This window comes from Puntigrus tetrazona, chromosome 10 (assembly GCF_018831695.1).
Source record: "Puntigrus tetrazona isolate hp1 chromosome 10, ASM1883169v1, whole genome shotgun sequence".
Taxonomy (NCBI): Eukaryota; Metazoa; Chordata; class Actinopteri; order Cypriniformes; family Cyprinidae; genus Puntigrus; species Puntigrus tetrazona.
Window position 1 is genome coordinate 6,422,217 of NC_056708.1, and position 25,008 is coordinate 6,447,224.

At 39.7% G+C, this 25,008-nt stretch overlaps 1 protein-coding gene across 2 annotated transcripts; it reads left to right on the forward strand.

Annotated features, from left to right (window-relative positions):
* Window positions 1-24,706, forward strand: ppp3ccb (protein phosphatase 3, catalytic subunit, gamma isozyme, b). Of its 2 annotated transcripts, XM_043250695.1 has the most exons (14): window positions 1-384; window positions 5,742-5,939; window positions 7,512-7,636; window positions 11,253-11,364; window positions 13,427-13,572; window positions 15,635-15,774; window positions 15,928-16,005; window positions 16,100-16,194; window positions 16,359-16,484; window positions 17,255-17,332; window positions 18,936-19,020; window positions 19,331-19,428; window positions 21,426-21,452; window positions 22,652-24,706. In XM_043250695.1, exons 1-14 carry the CDS (start codon window positions 333-335, stop codon window positions 22,825-22,827), a joined length of 1,536 nt encoding a protein of 511 aa, XP_043106630.1. In that variant the 5' UTR covers window positions 1-332; the 3' UTR covers window positions 22,828-24,706. The 2 variants fall into 2 exon arrangements, with proteins under 2 accessions (XP_043106630.1, XP_043106631.1); XM_043250696.1 differs by lacking the exon at window positions 21,426-21,452.
* Window positions 24,707-25,008: the final 302 nt, after the last annotated feature.

A 25,008-nucleotide genomic window follows, 5' to 3' on the forward strand; every position in this document is an offset into this window, starting at 1 on the left:
GAGTCGGACATCGCTACTCCCTCAGAGAAATTGACAGCAGCTGGGTCGCCTGTGTGAGCAAACCCGAAGGACAGACACGGCAGAAAATAAAACTCTGCCGTTACAGTGGGCTCCCCCTTCCCCTTTCCCCCACCGTTTGAGCGTACATATCAACAAACCGACCCCGACGAGCGCTCTTTCTCCGTTTCCCCGCTCTTACAGCGGAGCGGTCAGGACTTTTTTTCCTCGCGAACTGAAACGTCAGTAGCTTAGCCGAGCTAGCGGGCTAACGCGACTAGCTGGGTTCAGCTACAAGCAGGAATTACAATTATTACACCGAGAGACACTGAAGGATGTCGGGGAAGGAGCAGAATAAACAATCCACCACCGAACGGCTCGTCAAAGGTAGGTTTTCTACGTGAAACCGTCCGTTTTTATCCAGTTCGCCTGGTTGTGCGTTAGCTAACCCGCACTGGTAGCTGATGGGTGACATTCAGTTTATGTGTAATATAAATACGAGCAAGTCAAGACATATGTCGTGTTGACAGACTTTTGGGTAACTTAAAAATAAAAGTCTAATGACACACATGTTGATGGTTAATTTGACAGGTTGGTTTAGGCTGCATGGGATGAATTGGCACGAATTAAATGAGATCAATGAAGTTTTAAGCTCTAGTGTGCAAACATTACGTAGATGCAAAGCTGTCGTTAGTGAATTAGACCATTATAGGGATATTAGTGGGAATGCATAATGCTCAAAGTGGTCTGAATATGCAAAGCCCCTGGGATTCACGAAACTGAAACTGCCTAAGCTGTGTCGAGCACGAAAAATACACATTTGATTTTGATTCGCAGGTGTTTTTCTGTATTGCTGTAGAAGCATACATTATGAATATACATGCAATCTTAAAACGAGAGATTGAGAATGATTATATATTTTTATGTAAACTGATTTGGGTATAGTTAACGTGTGTAATATACAATTTTGTAGTTATCTTTAATTTTGCATTCAATTCCGTAAAATAGAAAATGCATGTATGCGTGAGTGTGTGTATTAATTTAAAATATTAACTGTAAACATATTTTAGAATTTCCCTGGCTTTAATGCGAGTGTATTTCACAAATCCCGTAGGTTTACATTCATCATCATTGCACAATAATTAATTCACTGTAGTACATTTGCTTTCATCCTTTTTTTTCTTCCTCCTCCTTAAGGGTTTAGGCCACATCAGTAAGAACTGTGTCACTTCAGCTGTACTCTTTTGTCTGAGGTAGAACTAAACTAATTGAAGTTATCCGTGTGATCCCAATTAACCTCGTACTTACAATCCTACTTCAGACACAAAAAAGGATTGACCCTCGGTTAGGTAATGCATTTGTTGAATTTAAGCATCCAGTCCTTAGCAAGGGCTCGTGGGAGTTTTTTTTTTAATGCCTAAGAGGTGCGACGCAGTAGAGTACTACAACTACTACAACTAATTGGATCATTAGGTCTATGGCTTCATGGTTATAGAAGCACCCGGGGAACTTTGACTTGTTTTTGATTAAAACTAGTGTGTCCGCTGACATATATAGTGTGCTCTTTCCTCTCAGTCCCTTATGTGCTGCTGTCAGCTCGCTGTGTTTTGGCTGATCGGGCTCAATTAGACAGTCTTTATAATGAGCTGATAGCACTGGGCTCTTTAGTAGTCTAGTTCTGCATCCGTAATGAATTGCATCTCCATTCCCAAGTCAGACTATTCAGCGATCTAAATCGCTACAGACAAAAAAAAAACTCTCCTCATTAAAAAGAGCCGACTCTCTTTCTGTCTAGAATCTCTGTTCTTCTTTTTTTTTTTTTGCAGGAACAGGAGCATTTCTGCTCCAAATTGGTTCCAGGTTTCACTGAATGCCTCCTTTCAGTTTAAGCACTCCAACACCTGGATTTTACGCCACACATATGCGTAATCGCAGGCTGTCTGAAAAATGTTTTTGCGGGATTTGTTTTGTAAGCCACGATGGACAGACGTCTACATTCGAAAAAGGTTTGAACTGGAGAATTCCAGTCAGTCAACTTTTATTTATATAGCGCTTGACGCAATAGCGATTGTCCAACGCAGCTTTACAGTATTAAACAAGGAAGTAACAGAATCTGGGATGCCAACTTCATCACATATGGGGCAATTATACAAAGTATCAGGACAGCGGAGAGGGAATATTGTCTGATGCAAGTGTTAATTGTAGATTGTTAGCACCTTGAAAGCGCTACTACCCAGTGACCAATCAGTGTCGTGCGCCAACATTCTTCTACCACGTCTGTGATAATTCTGTCTTAGCATATTTTCTGGCTGATGAGAGATGAATTCAGTCGACTCAAGTGTTAAAAAAATGGAAAAATCTTGTTGAAAGCATGCCGGCCTGTCGTTTCGTCCATTGTGTTTGGAAGGTAAAATGACTAAAGCTTGCATTTAAAAGGACTATAAGCTCTGCGAGAATGAACTCCAGCATGATTGAAGTGCTGAGTGGGAGTTGAGGTTCTCGCCAAGGCCGCGTCTTGATGAGTCCTCCCACAGTTAAAGCACGGAGCGTGGGGAATCAAGGATCGCAGCGGCACTTTTCTACTCCGCACTCATCAGCCGAGCCATGCTTGGAACAATGCGACGGAGGCGGAGGAAAGATGAGGTTAAGTGCCTTTAAAAGCTTTGATTAGTTGCTAGACATTTCCACGCAACTCTTTTCTCACTTTCCCCTGCTGAGAACGTTGGACAGTGCGCCGCTTGTTGTGTTGTGCATTTTAAACATGGGTCAACAGTCATTATAAAGCTTAAAGGTTAGCACGAAAGAGCAATTCAAGCTGGGTTGCCGTCTGTGGCATTATTGTTTTTTATTTATTTATTTTTTTGGATGGGGCAACATCAACGCCCCGTCCACCCTGTAATCATATCATCTAGAAATGAGCAAGTTATGCAGCTGATGCTATAAAGTTTTGGATCCGACTGATGGTAAATTTAATGTTTTGACCTTTTGGCTTATTTACAGATAGAAACTAGAGCTGTCAGGGTCAGCGTCACCCTGCTTGTGTAATTATTCTGTCCTCATGCATGATTAACGGACCTCAGGCCCCGTCTCTCACCCTTTCACCACGGCTTTTCTCTCTAGGATCACTCGTAACGCCCAAGATAGCGCTCCTCATTCTTACCGAGAACCTCAAAGTCCTTGTGATTTCTTGCCTAGTGTGTCCTGTAATATAAAAAAAAAACATACACAAAAAAAAAAACAGTTAGTGCGATAAAACCACAGATTAGGCCAAACACAGGAAGTTGCGCCTTTTCTAGCTTCCTTATTAATATACATGCGGTCTGGTCCAGAAGTCTCTTAAAGAGATAGGCTAGCCTAAAATTCTGTCATTTACTGCAGAAACAAAATATAGTTTGAAAAATATTTCAACTGTTTTGTCTATACAATACAAGTCAGTGGAGTCTAAGCCAACCACATCAGACCCCATTGACTCCCAGTGAATGGTCAAGCAAACTTGGAGACCTTTTTCAAAAAGAGTTTTACAGTAAGAAAGGTTTAGGATCATATACAGGTAATCGTTAAATTAATTTTTGAAGGCATTTAGATCTTTAATGGTTGGACAGCTATGCAGTGAACAAGTGCAAAAGCACTGGATGTCTTTTTAATCTTGAAAACCAACTTTTTTTTACTGGGCTTTCATTGGGTTGGGTTTTGACATCAAGGGCCTCAAGTGTAGTACAGTCGTCTCGCTGCTGGGTAAATAAAATTTTTTGGTACTTTGATAGTAAAATCCCCCTCCCCCCCGAGGGCTTCATTTTCACATGCAAATGTGCCACACTGAGAGGTTACACATTTTCACTGTCATCGCTGCAGAAGGGTGAGCTCAACCCTCCAGCCAGATAATAGCCCTGTTACAGCTTTAGTTAAAACAGGCAAATGAGCAGGTGTTCTTCCTTTATTCTGTCAGCCATGAAAGATTCGTCGTTTTCTCTTCCTCATACTGGCATGCAACAAGAATGGCGCTCTCTGATGGTTTATGCCTGAACAGAATCCAAAATCATCAAAAATGATTATTTTCTTTTAAACCTAAATCCATTTTTTGCTCCTAATTCCACCATTAGAGTCCCTGGAAGGTTCCTAGTCATCTGAGCTCGAAACTTTATTGTGGTCTATCATGCCTGTGGTCCCAGCACTGAAAGCTGTGGCCGTCGGCCAGACCCGCATTCTTCTGAAGAGCAAGCTTTGCCAACCTGGCCTATGACCCTGGTGGAGAGGATTCCATACCAATGCCAACAGCTGGCCTTCAACCCCACCCCGACTTCAGGACGTAACTTCCCAACTCCTCTTAAACTGGTTTAAATGTTGTGGAATTCCTGCAACTGAAAATAGCTCGAGGCTCAGGGGGTTGCAGAGCGCTTCTAGCAGGCATTTGTTTGCATGCTGCCCGCCTCAGCGCTCACCCATGCACATGGTGTCTGAATGTAAAATCCCAGCCCCCAGGTTGTTGAGGGTTTATTTAAGCTGTCTTCTCCATGACAGCAAGGGCTTCGTGTCTTCTCTACAAGACCTGTGCGTGTTGGTTGGGGGAAGGGACGGGACCAGCTGTGGCTGTGTGTGTTCCGATAACCCACATAGCTTTGTGGGAGAGTCCCAAATCCTGACCAGTAACGGTAACCATTACTACCATGCGTATGTTTCACTTTTAGCTTCTGGCAGACAGCATAGCATTGCATTTTCAGGTAATCACGTAACTGCGAACTGTATGTTTTCAGTTGTCATCATGAATTGAGTAGTGTTTTCAATCATGCAACCATGATGTTTCGCACATCAATTTAATTAACCTCTATCCTGGCAAAGACATTAAAGTAAACTGGCCGTTGTCATTCGTCAATTCACTCGTGCATTCACATGTCAAGAAAAGCTCATAACCTGATCCGATTGTGAATAAGGTTTGAGGTGTTCAAAGTCTGTAATGCGTCATATTAAAGATAAGCACACTCAAAGAATAAATTAGAAGATATTTATAATTTTGTCATACAATAAATGGACTAAAAAGAGACTTGGGTGTGGGCTCTTTTAGCAAACGTTTAGCCAATGTTCAGAACACCTTAGCTACTGCAACACCCTGGTACCATTGCAGAGAGTTTTGCAAGGCAAGCACAAGGAATGCACAAAACTGCATATTTTTCCAACAGCTACTCTTGAATAATTAGGCTGGTTTTCAGGTTGTGAAATGTCAAAATCTAGTTTGACAGACAAGCTTTGAGTTGTTTGTGATGGATGCCTGAGAGTGGCGTCTTAAGAAACTCTTGCGCTGAAATGATTTTATTTGGAGTAACACCATAGCAAATCTCTCTGCTTTTGGTCGTGCACTTTTATCACACACCATCTGGCTTTGAAATTGTGGAGAAGCTGTGCTTCCTTAACTTGGAGACACCTCGGCCAACAGATGCTGTGATAGACTCTGAGACGTCACCACACTGTTATCGACTCCACGGTCGTGACTGTAAACATGCTGCTTTAAATTTAGACATTTGTTGCGATGCTCTATCGGGTAGTTCCAAATCAATATGGGATCTGAATTGCTCTGGCACAAAGCTGTAATCCATTTTGTACAGTCAAAATGGCTGAAAATGTGTGTAATGTCTTCTTGTATGTACAATATTACTTCTCTAAAGTATGAAATCTTTGCCAGCAGGGTTTCCCTGTGACTAACAAGTCTAAAAAAGTGATTTGGTTTTTTTTTTTCTTTCTCCTCCCTGCAGCAGTGCCGTACCCTCCCACGACGCGGCTCACCATGAAAGAGCTGTACGAGGACGGCAAGCCCAAGGTGGAGCTTTTGAAGAGCCACCTGGTGAAAGAGGGCCGCCTGGAGGAAGACGCAGCCCTACGCATCATCAACGATGGCGCTAACATCCTCCGCCATGAGAAATGCATGCTGGAAGTGGAGGCCCCCATCACAGGTAGGATGTTGCGCACTTGATGACTCAATGTGTGGCAACGCTACAAACCTGTCGTGATTCACAAGCAGCTTATACATTCAGGATGTGGTTCTCGCAGGATCTTCGCTGCAACTAATGCCATACGATGACTGAAAAACACGATGCCCACTCAAGCTTTCTCATAAACTAGAGTTAGTTTACATGGAGAATGTTATCTAAGATCAATAAAAGTACCCTCAAGGTTCTGCGGTTACATGATCGGGCGTCTCTGATATCATGCTTAATCTTTAGATTTAGTTTTGACCCCCACTTAATCCTCAAGCCAGCAAGAAGAGCATGATTATTTTCATACGGAGCTAGTCTTCCACAGCAACCCCTAATGTGGTTGCTCTGTAAAGGTCAGAGAAACAGTTGCATCCTAGACTCTCTCTCTCACACACCCCCACACTTTAATTCCCCAACGGAGGCCACAGGAAACCCCCAGCACTCGCCATACACTCCAGCAAACACACAAACAGGTGTGTGGATATAAATGGGCACTTCTATCCATATCTTCCCCCTCCCTTAACCCCACCCCCCCTTTGCACTCTCTCATGTTTTTTCGTATCATGCACAGAGTGCATGACAAATTGTGGCATGAATAATTCAGATCGTGTTTCTGCCTTAAAAATTTTACCTTGTGGATGTTTAAGCGGAAATAGAGTTGGTTTGACCACATCCTGTTTGTGGCAACCGCTATTGATCCGTTTCACTCATCCGTTGTGAGTGGACCTAGTATTAGTGTGCTTCCATTTAGTGGTTTTAATATTTTCACCCTCAGTTGCTCTTAAAGGGATAGTTCACCCCAAAATGAAAATTGTCATTCATTACTTGCTTTCATGTTAATCGAGACCTTTTTTGATTATGAGAGCACAATTTGAGATTTTTGATGAAATAATATGCGTTTTCTGACCCTGCATAGACAAGCATAGTAAGGTCATGAAATAGTGAAATAGTCTGAAATAGTCCATGTGACATCAGTTGTTCAACTGTAATTTTAAGAATACTTGTATATGAATGTAGAACCAATATGTGCAGAATATCTTGAGAGAATAGTTCACCCAAAAATGAAAATTGTGTCATCATTTAGGCACCCTCAAGCAGTTCCAAACCTGTATGAATTTCTTTGTTCTGCCAAACTCAAAGGAAGATATTTTGAAAAAAGCCTAACCTGGCTCTTTTGGTCACAGTTGACTTCCATAGTGTGAAAGAAAAATACTATGGAAGTCAAGGGTGACTCAAAACAGCCTGGTTGTGAACTTTTTATCTTTCTTTGTGTTCGGTGGAAACAAGGAAATTCATACAGGTTTGGAACTGTTTGAGGATATGATGATGGTATTTTCATTTTTGAGCGAAATCCCCCTTTAAGATTTCTGCTCCCATCTTGAGCTCATAAAGACATGTCCTTGACCTCCTTGCGTGTACTTCTTGTCAGATTTTTCTTCATTTCTTTTGTGACGTTCTCCAGCGTTTGTATTTTGCCCACTTCCTTTTAATGATGTCACTCTGTTTTCTTCAAGTGTTTGTCTTAACGTGTTTCGTCTCTGTCTTCAGTGTGTGGAGATGTCCATGGGCAGTTTTTTGACCTGATGAAGCTGTTTGAGGTTGGGGGTTCCCCTCACAATACACGCTATCTATTTTTGGGAGACTATGTGGATCGAGGCTATTTCAGTATTGAGGTAAGTGTAACTGTAATGTTTGTAAGTTTTATAAAATAGGGTTAGGTGGCAAACAACTGTGTTTGTTGTAATGCCTAAAAAAAGCATAATTAAAGCAATGCTACAAGTTTAATAAATATACAACTCTCAATATGCATCACATTTTAAGATCAGCAGTATCAGTGTCATGCTGTATATTACCATAATTATCTACTCTTGCTCCTCAGTTCACAAAAATGCATGGACAGAAATGCATTTACATTAGAAGTCAAAACAGTGAAAAATATTAAAATGTGCATATTTTATTAAACAAACAGCAACAGTAACCGAATTAATAAAGGAAAAAAAATGGTGCGTTACTAGCTTGCTACAAATGTTATCAATAGAGCCAAATCTGTTTTGAATCCAGAACATTGTTTAAAAAAGGGGGCTAGTTTTACCTTAAATGTCTTCATAATCACTATACAAAGCCTTTTGAATCTTCAAGGCCTTTTCAACACATCTTTGCCGAATGAACACGTATTGCGCATTGTAGACACTTGAGACATTCGCATTTAATATATCTTGGCCTTCAGAGAATGCCATGTGGCAGTGCAATTCAAACAGCCCCTGTTGTACCAGCATGCATTGTGATGATGCAATCAGCATGTCACCTCTGCCTGTAACACTGTATCATCATTGTAAAGCAGCCACAATGATGAAGCAGATGGCATTAAAGGATTATTGATCCCGCCGTCCTGCAGGCAAGAGAACGCGCTTCTCAACATCGAATTACATGTTGAATTGTTACAAAAATCGTCTGGTCCGGTTTATCAGCTGGCGTCTTTTTATATCGTTGGCCTTGATGTCTGATGTCACTCTGAATGGGCCAGCAAGCGCAAGCCCTCAAAAAGCTTCCACCTCTGCACCACGCTTTGGTTGCAAAGTTCAGGGACGGGAGAAATGTCATGGTTAAAAGAAGCAGCGTAAGAGAGCGGACACACCGCTGCTCAATACCATCAAACACAGCTGAGGGTCTGGGGCCACCGGCCACCTGAGACGCATTGAAAGAGAGCGCGTGTGTTTCACAACAAAGGCCACTCTGAGTTCCTACTCCCTCCCTGGACATCACAGACCACAAAGCCCTGAACTTCAGTCATCCACCACACCACCTGCTAATGCCCTCTGACTGGGACGCTGCAGTCATCAAACGCTTTCGTAGGTTACACCGCCAGACTTTGCCCCACCCTGACACCCAGAGCTGTGTGGAGAATGCTTCATTTTCAGTGTTTCTCATGAAACCGATGACAACCGCAACCTAAACGCATAATATCTTACCTCAGTGGATGGAGAATATTCTACAGATTAACACAGAAATCCTGTTCACTTTTACGCAGCGGTGTTTTGTGGATAATCTAACCATGTGTGAACTGTAAAGCCTTGCAGGCGTTTAATGGGATATCGGAGATGAGCTAATGGAGCAAAGAGAGTGACTGACGGGTTAAGATTTGAAGCAAAAATGAATAACTTTAGACTGATTGGTTGCAGAGAGAGAAGGGTTGAGAAATGATATCAGAAGTGGATGTGAAAAGATTGAAATCGTAGTCTTGCTTAACACAGGAAAGTGTTCTCTGTCTGCACAGATGCGTTTGTGGTTGAGCATGTTTGGGTTGTACATCAACTTTTGGTTTCTTAAATGGTTACTCCACTCAAAAATTCAAATTCTGCCATTAATTCAGATCCAAACTCTTGCACTGCATTCTGAGAGCTCCCCACATCCAGAAACACGGCAAGGAGATAAGTAAAATAATGCATGTGGCAGCAGGGGTTCAACCGTAATTCGTTCTACCGGAATACTTTTTGTACTCGAAGAAAACAAAAATAAGTTTATTCAAAGTTTTTCGTCTCCTCATTACCATATCGCAAACAGCGTACGTAGTTTTGTGTCAGCCGCATCACGGGGATAAGCTGTTTTCATTCAAATCAAAGTGTAAACAGTTTGCTCTTCGAAATGTAAAACGGAGACACGGAGGAGACGAATTGTGGAATAAAGTCGCTCTGTCATCTGTCATGCATTGAGTGCGCTGCTGTTCAGACACACTCAGACACACTTCAATAGTGCACATATTTTTAGGTTAAAGGGGTCATATGAAGTTATTTTAAAATGCCCCTATTATGCCATTTACAATATTGCCTTTGATGCAGTGTGTAATATAGATGCATGCGAATGTAAACAAAACAAGTTGTAAATCCAAAAAGGCAAGAAAGTTATTGACTTCCAAAATAAAGTATTAAGTCCAACTTAAACGAGTCGTTATGAATTAATTATTTTTCCTTGATGACATTTTACCTAATTCCCTCCTCTGATGTCCAATGGCCAGCCACAAACAACTGGACCCCGCCCACAAACATGCCATTTTACTGACGACTAATTATAACACTCTGTGCCATCTGACCAATCAGAGCAGAGTCTTGACTGAATCTTACAACTGCCACCTTATTAGGAGGCTTAAAAATTGCGTAATCGTAGCACTTTAAAATTCATTATTTTTAATTTGGTTTAACGGAATATGTTAACATGCTTTAATGTTCTAAAGACACATTATTTTTACTGTAATTATTGTTGTTCCTGTATGCCCCGCCTCTCTCAAACTCGTTGTTTTCTACAAAGCCCTTCCTTCCGACAAGCGCAGTCTGCTCTGATTGGCCAGCTGACATGGTGCATTGTGATTGGCCGAGCACCACAAGATCTAATTCTTTGAATAGAAAGTCTGATAGAACAGCATTTATTTAAAATTTTATTCCATAAAAGTATTTACAAAAAAACGCATGCACACTGACGTCAGTGTGTATGGCATATGTTTTTCCTTACTCTTTCTTTGCCAAACCAACAAAAAAAGTATTTAGTGGCAAGTGTGAAATAACAGAACTTCACATTGTTTGGTGGTTTTGGAAAAAGAATAAATACACAATAATAATGTTTAAATATTCAAAAACAAGTCAGCCCAAGTTCTACATTATGCGTAGACCGATGATTGATTACATTTGCTTAAAAACAAATTGCGTGCCATACTTGTGTTGTACAGTGATTTTCATTTTTCAGTGATCTATTCCTTTTTAATAAAATATCAGGAGTAATGGAGGTATAATCCTCTTAAACACTGAACCTGCTGTGTCGTGGCCTTCCAGCATATTAGTTTGAGCTGCATCAGAATGCTAATGATTGTGTTCAGCTGTATTGTGGGGGGTTTTTAAGGCTCGACTGAACATATTTTTCCATTTCTACTTGGATATCAGTCTCTTTAAAACGTGGTCTATACTGACACTTAGCATCGGGTAAATGCAGCTGCCTTTTATAATGTGAAATGTACACTTCCATTCATCATGTTTTCATAGATGCATTAAGATTAAAATGTCAACAAATATACCATGATATCTAGTTTAATGCCTCAAAAATGACCTCTGACCACACTGAGAAAAATAGGTTTTTAAAGTTTAGTGACCTGGATTTTCTTTATTTGAGCTCTGGGAAATGATATGCATACACACACAAAAAACTGAAGTATCAGCGTAATTGTGCTAAACAGAATAAGGGTATATGATAGCATTGCTATCGTGTGTTGTTTGTGTGACACGCTTTTTCTGTTTGCATCCGCAGTGTGTGCTCTATCTGTGGGCCCTGAAGATCAACCACCCGACCACCCTCTTCCTCCTCAGAGGCAACCACGAGTGCCGGCATCTCACGGAGTACTTCACCTTTAAACAAGAATGTAAGCTCAGCTCTTTAGAAACTCAGAGCGAGCGTGCGCTCGCGAGCGTGCGCGTGTGTGTGTAAACGTTATCAAGAGAATGAAATGAGATTTTGCCACATCCTATCATTCAAGTCTGTCATGGCAATTTTTCTCCCATTACCATCGTGGCATCCCGAGAGAGATGGTGTCAGGGGAGTATTGGATGACGGGCCGCAGGCACAGAGCTCAATCACGTCCCTCAGCGCTCGTCAGGGCTCTTCACTCCCTACTTAGATTTACATCAGCCATCAGCCCAGTCATGACAAACGCTGACAGCTAACTGAAGCCCGCACATCGAACGGCTGCCTGCTTTCCACCAGCAGCCAACGATCAGCAGCAGACCCACAAAGAGGCTGTGCAAAATTGTAACACCCTTCCTTCAAGTTATATAAATCCCTCGTCAACTTAGGTGTTTATTAAATATTTGGGCTAATGTAACTTTGCTTCCAGCTGACACTATGTAGTTTTTCTCAGCCTTTGGTACATTTTATTATAATTTTAAAGGGTGCGGGTTATTGTTTTTATTACTATTATTATTTAGTCATTAAAAACACATTAAAACGGTTTATTTTAAACCATGACTATTTATATCATAGCTAATACAGTACAAATAATAGCTCATTTCTGTTGGGTTTTTAGTCTTCAGTTTGCACAGTGCTTTGAGGAAAATACAGAGCAAGAAAAATGTATTTAAAATCCTTAAAACTAAATATTAAAATGGGAAATTTTAATAATTTACAAAAGTGATTTTATTTCCATTGAAAGCAATGTGTAAGTAAAGTGTCTATTTTTAAGGTTTCAGAGGTTTTTGGAGAATAAAATGTTTGGTTGAATGTTTCATTGTCATTCAGTGTAGCACAATATTTATGTGAAAATTCGAAGCAACATGCTTATTCTGACTTGTATATTAAAATATATAAATGAGTAAGGAAGCATATAAATAGTTTTACATTTGTAAAAATGACTGACAAATGGCCAAAAGCTAGTACAGTGGCAAATGTTAAAAATGTAAAATTACAGCCAATTAGTATTTGGGGTGAAAGTATTTTAATGTCAATTAGATTTTATTATTGTTGTAAATATGCCTGGCAAATTTGTTACACTGAATGACATTGTGTAAATACTCAACAACATTGTAATAAATTAAAACCTTTTAAATTTTAGGGGGAAAACAACAACAATTACATTTACATTTAGATTGTATGAGTCTGCATAACCAAGTAGAATATTTATACTTTTTTATTAATATATACATTTATTTATTTTGTGCAATACATTACAGAAAATGAGATTAATCTAATTAATCAAATAGAGTTTAAGCCATCACCAAACTAATTGACCTGATAAGTAACACAACCTTGACCTTCGATTCACGTCAACAAAACAAACTCTGATGTCAAATAGATGCAAGGTTCTACACCTGAAAACGCTCTAATTTAGCCACTCAGGAACCACCCTGTGAACAATGGCATTCCTGCTTGGATCAGCACAAACTTGGCTGTTAATGCATTCATTCAGCCTAGTTCGTAGCTGGCCGTTTCTCCGTCCAGCTATTCAAAGGGCCTTTGATAATGATACTTCACCACTTGCTGGCTCATTGCAGTGTTGTTCTTTGCTCATCACGAGGCAGCCTGTTTCTCATCCGTCAGTGCTGCTGTTTACAATATGCTGCACGGCTGGCCCGTTCTGAAATGTCAGGATTTAACGGCGGTATGCAGCCCTTGTTTCACGTGTAACCTGTCTCTGGCCTCAGCCTCCTTTTAATCAGCCTCCCGCCGTGCTGCTTTCCTCAGTTCATCCCAATTAGCACGCGGGTCTGCTGCAACATCACCTAACAAGGCATGCAACATCCTCCTCCTCCTCCTCCATCTATTCCTCCAGCCTTGGAAAGTTGGCAAGCCCTGGTCTGCCCTCACCCACCCAGCATTACTGTGATATGTCAAATGGACGGCGTGACAACCTTGGCTTGAAAAGCTCATTCACTCCGCTTGCGCCTGTTTGGAGATACATTGGTGTTTTTATTGTGCTTCTCTCATCGCAGGCAAGATTAAGTACTCGGAGCGCGTGTATGACGCCTGCATGGAGGCCTTTGACTGCCTTCCTCTGGCCGCTCTGCTCAACCAGCAGTTCCTGTGCGTTCACGGAGGCCTGTCCCCTGAGATCACCTGCCTTGACGACATCCGGAAAGTAAGAAACGCGTGGGGCTTTTGCATTGTGTGTGTGACATACTCATGGTAGGACATTATTGGAAGGTGTTGAATTTGTTATGAAGGTGATGCTTGTTTCGGTTCTGTGGCGATTCTTTAAACTCCTCGGAGGCTGAAGCGTAGCATCTCTACATGTTGAAACCCTCTCTGGGAAGTTCAGACATTTAGAAACTGATCTCCTTTTAAAGGGTTAGTTCACCCAAAAATGAAAATTCTGTCATTAATTATTCAGCATCATGTCGTTCCAAACCCAAAAGGCCTTCATTCATCTTCTGAACACAAATTAAGATATTTTTGTTGAAATCGGAGAGCCATCTGACCCTCCATAGACAGCAACACAACTGAGACGACCCAGGACCAGAAACGTAGTAAAAACATCAGTAAAACAGTCCATGTGACATCAGTGGCTCAACTAAGTTTTGCTATGTTTGAACAAAAATAACAGTTTACTCAACTGTTCTTCTCCACTGGTTTATGTCTTCTACCATTTTGGAGAGTATAACAACGCATGCGTATGCTTTCCACTAACCACAGATTATTTACATGAGCTTACTTTTTCTTTGATATAAACAAGGCTGATTAGGTAAAATGCCTTGCAGCGTGCGTATGCTTTGTGATATTCTCTAAAATGGTGGAAGACGCATTTTTGTTTAGTTTTTATTTTGCACAAAAAAAGTATTCTCCTAGTGTGTCAAAACTGAAGTTAAGCCACTGATGTCATATGGACTGTTTAACCGATGTTTTTACTACGTTTCTCGTCCTGGGTCGTCTCAGTTGTGTTGCTGTCTATGAAGGGTCAGATGGCTCTCCGATTTCATCAACAATATCTTAATTTGTATTCCAAACATGGAGTTCTTATGGTTATAATTATTTAGTGAGAATTTTCATTTTGGGGTGAACTATCTCTTTAAAAAGACTGGTGCTAAGAGTATAACACTAACAGAAGACCGATTATTAAATCTTGTATGTAATATTAAAACACTTTGTTTCTTGGTGGTGTTTCCGTGTACGCTAGTCCGCTATAGTATGCATACTCAAAGGTGTGCCGCGCAGTCTACAGTCCGTCGATTAAACAATATAAAGACAGCCAGATGTGCAGTAACCCTGGGCAATTGTTTGTTCTCCTATTCATTTACCGTTCAAGCCGTGAAGCGGACCACCAGCATACATTTTCGGTAAAATAAGTAGTCCGCGGCCGCATATATGTTTGGATTACGCACGCAGAAAGTATAACATAGGTTTTAGGGGGTGTGCTCAAAGCGTGTAAAAATATAACCGTTATGCTCGAAGCGTATAAACAAATAACGGCTACTAACGGTTGCCTGTTACATTACTGTACAACTTCACTCACCACATAAGTAGGAAAGAATACGTAGGATGAATTGTTTGCAGATAATCTTGTAAAATGTGTTATAAGTTTACTTGACACTCCAGTATAAAAAGTACAGACTACCTGTGATCACGAGGCTCCAAACGTTAAAGTAAAACTAAGCGATTGTGCATTCAGCAGTTTCAATGGCAGGCCTAATAGCGGCTCCCTGATGCCCACATTTTAGATAGGCGATAATATAATTACCTAAATCTGTAAGAGAAAGTATTAAAATAAAATATACGTTATCCACCCATCTCGTATTCATTCCCTTTAAGGAGTTCTGTAGTACACATCATTTTCTTTCCATGCACGCTGAGCCGCTGAAAATCATTTGATGCTCAACATTGTGATGTCATCATCCATCGGCCCAACCCCGATACATTTACTTAGTTTTGTTTTATTATTTTGGGATATTAAAAATAATAAATCTTCTAAGAAGTAAAGATGTACGTAAGCACATATTTATGTAAAACACTGTTTGGTCTATTTGTTTACAGACCGTAAAATGAATGTGCTTTGGTAAAATGATCTGTTCATCGAAGTCCGTCACTAATTAGTACAATCTTTTGTATGTAAATGCGAACTGATTTAATGTTTTGTTGCAGTGATGGATAAGGTTGTGCTGCAGAACAGAAGTTCTGATTGTTTGTTTTGCACCGTTGTCCTGCAGTTAGACAGGTTTAAAGAGCCTCCAGCTTTCGGGCCGATGTGCGACCTGCTGTGGTCTGACCCTGGCGAGGACTACGGTAGCGAAAAGAGCTCGGAGCACTTTTGTCACAACAGCGTGAGAGGATGTTCCTATTTCTACAGGTACTCCAGCTGACAGTCTGCCCACATGCACATTTGTTTGATAGCTGCCTACACAGTCCCTGTTCACAGTCGCACCTCTTAATGTTAGTCACGCCGTTCTGACTGATGGACTGCTGGAAACACTAATTACACCTCTCTCTCCGTCTCTAACAGTTACCCTGCAGTATGTGACTTTCTGATGAATAATAACTTGTTGTCAGTTATAAGAGCACATGAAGCCCAAGATGCGGGGTGAGAGCACTGCACACATAAACCAGACTGCTCTGAACTGAATGTAAACAGCTCTTACTGACAATGTCTGTCCCCTTTTCACTGACCCCCTCAGGTATCGAATGTACAGAAAAAGTCAGACGACAGGCTTCCCCTCTTTAATCACAATCTTCTCTGCACCGAACTACTTAGATGTGTATAACAATAAAGGTAAGAGCTCTTAAGACATTTTTGAGCCAGTGCCATTGTTCTGAGCTGTTTCTTATGCAATAATTTCATATAGTCCAGATATACATGGCGTATTTTTTTTTATTTTTTTATTTAAACTCTCTGTGTTTCTGAATCCTCTCTTTTTCTGTCTTTAACCCCTCAAGCTGCTGTGTTGAAATACGAGAACAACGTCATGAACATCCGGCAGTTCAATTGCTCTCCTCACCCGTACTGGCTGCCCAACTTCATGGATGTGTTCACATGGTCACTGCCCTTTGTCGGCGAGAAAGGTAAAGAGCAAATGGAGCATAATCTTTTTACATGGATTTTGACATCAGAAGTTCTTTCACTAAAGTATAGGATGTGGTTTTAGAAATGAGTTTTACTGTGCAATAATTCTGATGGTTTATTGATTCTTAAGGAAACACTCAGTGGTCTGGATGGAGTAACCAAATCTTTACTAGTGCGTTTTCGTACTGACCTATTATCAGCCTGTGAAATTGCAGATACACAATATTAACATGCTAGTTTACTCAATTATTTATTTACTAAATTTCTCTGCCTGAAAGTGTGCCAAATCCACTTTAAGGCTAAAACCAACCCGATGGTTTTAATGACTGAATTTGTGTTTAACATAACGTACCACATTTCTATTAATTTGTTCAAAAAGAACATTACATTACCAAAGAAGAACATCACAAGCTCAGCCTAGTGTGACTTCAAGCACTTTAAAAACACTCCTGTTATAACCAGTGAATCTGTATGATGAATACTCTTACACTTACTTTGCACGTACATCTGCACTTTGTTGTTTATGATGAGAGGTTTTGTGGTTCAGAATTCAGTCAGCACGCACTGAACAACCTAACTTTGCTGTTTCAATGATGTCTCATCTGATCGCCTCTGATTGGCCATTGCATTCATAAGCTCAGCATAATCATTTGTGATTGGTTATAATTGCTCAATACTGTAAAAATGCTGAAAAAGAAATATAATGCAACAAATAAGCCATAATAATAATAATAGATGTTAAAGTGACTCTTTTCTCATTTGCTTTTAGTAACAGAGATGCTGGTCAACGTGTTAAACATCTGCTCAGACGATGAGCTCATGTCAGAGGGAGACGACACATGTGAAGGTAAGAACATTTAAAAGCTGTTTTTCGAAACCTCCCGAGGGTCCTCTCGTGGGAGGCTCTGTGTTTGGTGCTTTTTTCGCATTGTCACTTTTTGTAAACCCCAAATAAGTTTCATTGAGCCTCACTGTGGTCTTATAGAGGTTAAAGACGAGCTAAATTTTACACTACGATTTAAAAAAAAAAAAGAGTTGTTAAGGTGCTTTTAAAATAATTCTCTATTGTTTACCAACGCTGTTTTTAAATGGGGAAATAAAAAAACTAGAATCTGTAATGTGAAGTATTAGTTACAATAATGGTTAATCTATTTGAATATTTCTAATATGATGAAAATAAATAGTGGTGGTGTATTTCACAAAAAAACAACTATAAAAAGTGTACAAACTTTTATTGTGCAAATTCTAACAAGCCATAAACTATGAACTTTGCTTCCTAATTTAATAACTCTTAATTTGCTGCTGCTTAAGTTAGTAAGGTATGTGTTAAGTTTAGGTATTGGGTAGGATTAGAGATGGAAAGTATGATCGTGTGGAACATGTGCTTTATAAATACTAATAAACAGCCAATATGTTAATAATAGGCATGCAAAAAGCTAGTAGTTAACAGTGAGTTTTTATTTCTTCAATAAACTGTTACTTCAATTAAAATGTAAAAAGTCTGCTCCATTAACCTCATCTTTTAAGTGTCCTTTCTTTGATTTCTTTTGTCTTCTCAACATGGATTTCAGCTCTGTTAAATATACCAGCATGCCCCTTTTCTCATCAAATAATAGTTCTCTGATTAGTGTGTATTAGTCCTCAGCGCATAACCCATATATTTCTATTTAGGACACCATATTCTTGTGTGCAAGTTGCTTTAAATACGAGCTCAGCATTAATTGTCTGATTTAAATGGGCTTCCTGCTCTATTGTTTCATCAATTTTATGGAGATCTAAAAACGCAGAGAAAGGAAGTATTCAAACAGTGCTTGTTTTATATTTCACAAATGCCTTCAAAGCTTTTGCTGTCATTTATTAGCGAATCAAATGTATTTCAAACCTTCCATCCACACATGCGTCGCACTTAGCGGCTTACCTAAGCTGAGATGACCTCTGTCTCCTTTCAGTCACTTCAGTAATTTAAAATGAATTACTGCTCTTAACACAAGAGCCACGAAGTACAGTGATGTACTTCTGCTGTAATGAAACCAGATGAACCCGTTCTGAACACACCCCCACCCCACATCTGAGGAGCTGTCATGAAGGAATACAGTGTCCCATTTACTGTTCTTGATGCCCATTTGATTTGTCCTTCTTTTTTTTGAATGGTGCATAATTTTAACTTGGCCTGACACACTTCCTCTGTGTGTCTGTGAGCCTCTGAGTTTTGAAATGGGGTTTATTTATTCCTTATGGGAGTTCAGGATGTAATGGCTCGTTTGATCTGGAGTACGTCTGACTCTTGCTATCAGATAGGACCGGTGTGCGCGTAATGATGTTGATTAAAGTAGTTCGTAGAATGGGCAAGGTTTCAGGTTGACAGATATGCAGAAAAATTCTTTAACATTCCCTCACTCTGTTTTTCTTTTTTCTCTGTCCCTCCCCATTTTTGTGCGTGTTTGTGGCAGGTGGCGCCCCGGCAGTCCGCAAGGAGGTGATCCGAAATAAGATTCGTGCCATTGGCAAGATGGCCAGAGTCTTCTCTGTTCTTAGGTGAGTGTACACACTTAACGTACAAACCCCCCATAATTATTAATCTAATTATGACAACATAATTATTCATGTCATATGGCGCGACTCCCCAGAAAACTTCAAATTTACGATTACAATTATTGAATTATTATTGATATTTTTCCTATACATATAAAAATATAAATGTATTGTTATTGGTGTCAATATATAAATATATAGTTTAATTTTGTATGTATTGTTTTAATACACAAGTCTTAATATTTCACTTCATGTGAAACCAAACATTAGCTGACTTTGTGTCCCTTAACCGTGTGTGTGGGTGTGTTTTCAGAGAGGAGAATGAGAGTGTGTTGCAGTTAAAGGGCTTGACCCCCACTGGGACATTGCCTCTGGGTGTGCTGTCAGGAGGCAGACAGACCCTACAGAGCGGTAAGTCTCGCTCCCGGCTTCATTGAGCTGTCTCTGCAGTAGTGTGGAGGCCGATACCTGCTCTCCACTGACCCCCTGCTACTGTTACACTCTTTCTTTCTCAGACTTTACCCCTCTCTCTCTCTCTCTCTCTCTCTCTCTCTCTCTCTCTCTCTCTCTCTCTCTCTCTCTCTCTCTCTCTCTCTCTCTCTCTCTCTCTCTCTCTCCCTCCCTCTCCCTCTCTCCCCCTTCTCTCTGTTTCTGTCACCGCCTTGCCCAGCAGCTCTGCCTCTCTCACGGTGCAGCACACCCATCATCGACTCGATCGAAAGTGATATCGTTTAAAGAGGGGGGAGATTTTTTTTTTTCAAGACTTTGGTCATAAAGGGGATTTCAGTCAACACGCTTCAGATTTCCTGTCCTGACAGGGACCTGAAAAACTTCCAAGCGCTGCTGAGATCGTAGCGAGTGCCAAGGAGCTGCTGCCGGGTGATGCTTTCACAGTGAGAGGGGCTCCTGTGAGCTTATGACTATGACGCAATATGACCCAATTTAGCCAGCGCCTGTCGGTGTGCCATGCTTCCTCTCCCTGCCTTCACTGTAAAAAGTCATCAGCCTGCTGCCCTCCTACTAACAACCGCATTAACATTGTCAGGTTTGTTTTTGATGAAAGTAGATGCTCTTAAATTTGGTATAATTCGGAATGCTTCATAATATACAATAACATATTGCACATAGTAGGGGTACATATTAGTGAAATTTCAGCAAAAATGCCCATGATCTGTTATGAAAAGAGTATCAATGTTTGAAATACTGCACAGAAGTCACTTTTAAACCATGCTAATTTCTTTTGGTCAGCATTTTGAAATCTGCTTTTTTTTATCATACATAACTACTGATCTTGACATTTCCTATTTAAAAAAAAAATTCACTTAGACTGTTCCACCTGCAAAATATCTCCAAGCAACTATGTGGACTGCACTGCATCATAACTGTAATACAATATTTGTGCCAAAATACTTGAAAGATCTCTCAATTTTCTTTTTTTTTTTTTTTTCCCAAAAGATTTGAATAGTTAACCCAAAAATTTAAATTCAGATTTTTTTTTTACTGCGTAGACTGTAACGCAATGGATATGTTTAAGAACCAGAAAGGTAATAAGTATATTGTTAAAATAGTCCAGCATTTTAACCGTAGTTTTATGAAGCTACATTTATTATATTTTGATATATTTTGTGTGCAAAAAAAAAAAGTGAAAATTAACGTAATTTAGCTATTTCTGAACTAACCCACAATGTGCAACATTTATGGGTGTGTGGGATCAGGAAATTACAATAACTCATGAGCACAATAACTAAACGTGTCTTAGTATTATACTCCTAGGCATTTAAACTTTTGGAAAACCCGGCTGTCTAGGTCATATGTCGAGGCACAGTGAACTACAGCACTGACTTATGGCTGTATTGTGTTGGTGGTTCACTGGGGGAAGGGATGTAAATAAAAGGACTCTTCAGTAACTGAAAATAGAAATAAAAACAGACGCAATGCTTAAAGCTGTCTTGCCTCTCATCTTCCTGTGAAGGCCACAAATATACTTTCATCATGCATACACAGTACATTGCGTTGAGGTCTCTTTTTTTTTTTTTTTTTTTGGTGAAACCCTTTCCTTGTTTGGCTGTTGTATACCTTCAGCTTTAAAAATAGACTAAGTCTATGTCAAGAGTAGCTCAGAAGGGGCTGCATCTCAGATTCAGAAGCACAGGTTCTCAAAAACAAACCTGACTAGGAAAAAACGAGTCTTGAAATCTGTTTACGTTCTGGGTGAAGCAACTAAACTAACCTCTTTAGGTTTCTTCCTGTGTGGCATGTGAAGCATTCGGGGCTGGTGTTGGGAGGGGAAGATGAATGAATGGGAAACGGGGAGGGTGTTTGAATGGACTTGTGATTGCATTGATAACTTGACTCACTTTCTTTCCCCGTTCGTTTTGGGCATGGCACTACTACTCATGCTTACACAGCCACCATAGAAGCAGAGGAAGCACGAGGTATGCAAGACATCTGTGAAAACTTTTCAGTGTTGTCTGTCTGTTACCCTCCCCCTTGGATTAACTGTCTGTCCTTCGTGTGCATTTCGTCCCTTTGTAGTCGCCGATGTCGTTTAGCATTTATTTGTGTGTATGTAGTTCACTTGCTTGTAATGTTTAAAGCTAGCAGTTTTGGTTGATTTGCACGTTGGGATGTTTTTCTTTGTTCAGTTTGCACTGAAAGTGAAGTGTGAGATTTTTACAAATACTAAACGGATAAAAATTCAACCCGCAACAACATTTGCATAATGTGACTGCTTATGACAAGAAACTTGGTTTCAAAAATCATGTTTTATTTTTAATTTTCTTCTTTTTTATTTTTTAACCAATTCTAAATAACCCAAATGCAATTACATTGAGGTTAATTGGAATGCCCTATTAAAAAAAACATGATTTTTGACTATTGTTGAAAACAGAATGAACATCTTTTAAAGTTTTATGCTCCACTAAATTGCATTGTACGGACAGAAACAGTTCTTCAAAATAACTTCAGCGTTCTACGCGAGTCAGTCGTACAGGTTCGAAATGACTCATTTTTGGGTGGACTGTAACGCTTGATAAACTGGTAGGTTTGGCTTTTGAAAGACAACCGTTTGAGAGAGTCAAGTCTCGAACGCTACAGGCACAGCTGTTCAGTAAAGTGGGGAAGCCAGAGGCTGGGGTGTGAGCAGACCACAGGATGAGACTAAATCTTTGTTTTTATCAGTTTCACTTCCTGACCGAAAAGCACACAAATAAACTCAGATCTTGCCTTTAATGTCAGGCTTGACATGGGAACCGTCAGTGTTTCTGGTTAATGTTATCTAAACTAGTCGAGCTTTACAGTAGATCTCTTTTTCTTATCGCAGCTGGTTGATTGGCCGACTGATGAAATACAGCTAAATATACCAATTTTTTTTGGGTGCTCATTGGGGAAGAACAGCCCTCTGTAGTCATGCGACTTTTAGTGACTGAAATTGCTGTATCTAATAAGTTATTGTTGGGATGCAGGACTGCTTAATTTTTATAATTATTATTATTATTAAGCTTCAACTGTTGTGTTTTTTGTGGGTTTTTTTAGATCTGATCATATAATAAAAATAAAGCAAAAAACCAAACCGAACATTGCTGTCGCTCCATAAGCGTTAGCATTAACTAACGTCCTGCTTCCGTACTTCCAGCCATCCAAGGCTTCAACCCTCAACACAAGATCCAAAGCTTCGAGGAAGCACGCGGCCTGGACCGGATAAACGAGCGAATGCCTCCGCGCAAGGACAGCATGCAGCCAGACGGCACTGCCAACTCCATCAACGCAGCCAATTCCCCCGACAAGAACGGCACCAACGCACAGGCGTAGTAACCCAGCAGCTACCTAGCGCTCTCCCTCATCCTTTCCTTTCTGTCTCTCATATTTTTTTTTTTTTTTTTTTTTTTCTCCTCTGTCTCTCCCTCTGTTTTCCTCTCATTCTCTCTCTTTTTGGTAGAGGTGATGCCCCCTACATGCAAAACTCTCCAGGACCATTTCGGGGAGAATCGCACAATACCATGAAGAGGGCGTAATGAAAAACAAACCATGGTTCTTATTTATTTATTGATATAGATGATAAGAAATTTAAGATCTGTAATGGTGGGAAAATTGAGATGAATGAATACGTACAGGATGAATATTACATGTGTATATAAAATACAGAATATATATATAGACATAGCATTGGGGTGGTGTAAGGTCATCTTAGATTCAGTAGCTAAAAAATAAATAAATACAAAAAAAAATCCATTTTGTAAATTTACGTTTATAAATTAGGTTTATTTCTGACTTTTTTTTCCTTTTCTTTTTTTTTTTTTTTTTTTTTTTTTTTTTAACATCCAAGACTTGCTCGGCATAATTTCTTTACATTGTTTGTGCGCTTAGCGAAATAATTCTTGGCCCATATAGAATGCTTATTTGTGAATAATACCCAAAGCGAGTATGATAATTGTTGACGCAAAACAAAAAAAAAAACAGTTTTGGTATTGAAGCATATGTGGAAAAATACCTTCATAATGCCAATTATAGCTACGACGAGTGCATTAATAACAAGTGTTGGCACGTTTATATGTACATGTACATTTTGAAGTGTTCCTCAACCAAATGTGATGTTTACTTTGTTTCATTTGATTTTTTTATTTTTTTTTCTTCCTGTGCATAACTTAAACTACACCAATTTATAATCAAAAATGGCGGGGAAAAGCAAAAACCTTCCCAGAACTTGGTCGGAGGAGTGGTTGTGTCTGCATGTTTTTATTTACTTTCAACCCTCCATTTTGTAGTCACTCGCGCTTTTATAGGCCTCCGCCGTACTTTTGCGCACTTTTACACCTTTCAAGGTTTCGCTAATACCACAGTGGATAAAGGCACGATTGAACTGCCGTGATTTTATGCAGATTTTTTTTTTTTTTTTTTTTTTTGCCGTCCCGCTTTATACATGCCTTACAACCTGCATCTCATCTCGGCTTAAATAAATTAGTTAAACGATTTTTTTTCTATTGCCTTTTATTTTCCGTTTTTACAAATCAATTGTAGCCCACCAATTTAAAGTTTTAAAAACCCATTTAATTTTTTCAATTTATCTAACTAATGTACCTCTTGTGAGTATCTTCAGCGCTAGTATTTCTATAGCTGAGCTGCGCGCTCTTCTAAACGCCTGTATTCTGTAGAGTGGACCATTTTCCACGCATATGATTGACTGAAGCCTGAACCTGAAGCAAAGCAAAGTTATTTTCATTGCTTTTACTGTACTGTGTGTTTTTTGAGAATTAAGAACGCGATTTGCAAGAACTGTTTACCAAATCGTCTTTTCAAACTTTTTTTTTTTTTTTTTTTTTTTCGATACTGTACCATTATCGTTGCATAGTAATCCAGTGACTGGAGATTTCGCTCTCATTAAAGATTCAAACTTCCTGTGCGTTAGACATTTTGAGGTCATGTGCCATGCTAATAAATATAGCAAAATTTCTGTGTGCAGGCATCGAGACTGTCGCTCACACGTGTATTTTCCGTTTTATTTAACACCGCAAGCAGTTCAGGGTCTATACGTCTTGCGCAATCTTAAAACGAGACTCGGCGAGGATAAACCTGCATGTTATCATTACTGTATTTAAAAGTAACTCTCATCCAAAGAAAAATCAGTGTTTTAATGTAATATATTGTATGGCTTTATCATTGACAAAAAAACAAAACACAAAAAAAAACAACTGCTGATTGTATATGATCGTTGCCTCTTCATTTGCTTGAGAAGAGGCGAGCGCTCAATCGGCGACGTAGTCAAGTAGACACTCTGTAAAGATGAAAAAAAAAAAACACCTTGGTTAAGTTAACGCTTTACTTTTCGCGATTATAAACACCTGAAAGAGGCCCGCGACCTTAAACGGGTACCAAAAGTTGACCACCTTTTCGTGTCCTCTTTTAAAGTGTTTGTCTTTTCAAGTCTTTGTTTTATGTAATGAGCCTCTGCAGACTATTGTTTTGTTTAGTTTCCTTCATGTTTAATTTAAAAAG

Excerpts from the sequence above, each read along its gene's own strand:
- ppp3ccb (XM_043250695.1), top strand. The coding sequence starts at position 333 with ATGTCGGGGAAGGAGCAGAATAAACAATCCACCACCGAACGGCTCGTC. Across the intron at positions 5,940-7,511 it reads AGTGGAGGCCCCCATCACAG|TGTGTGGAGATGTCCATGGG; the intron begins GTAGGATGTTGC and ends CTCTGTCTTCAG. Across the intron at positions 19,429-21,425 it reads CAGACAGACCCTACAGAGCG|CCACCATAGAAGCAGAGGAA; the intron begins GTAAGTCTCGCT and ends ATGCTTACACAG.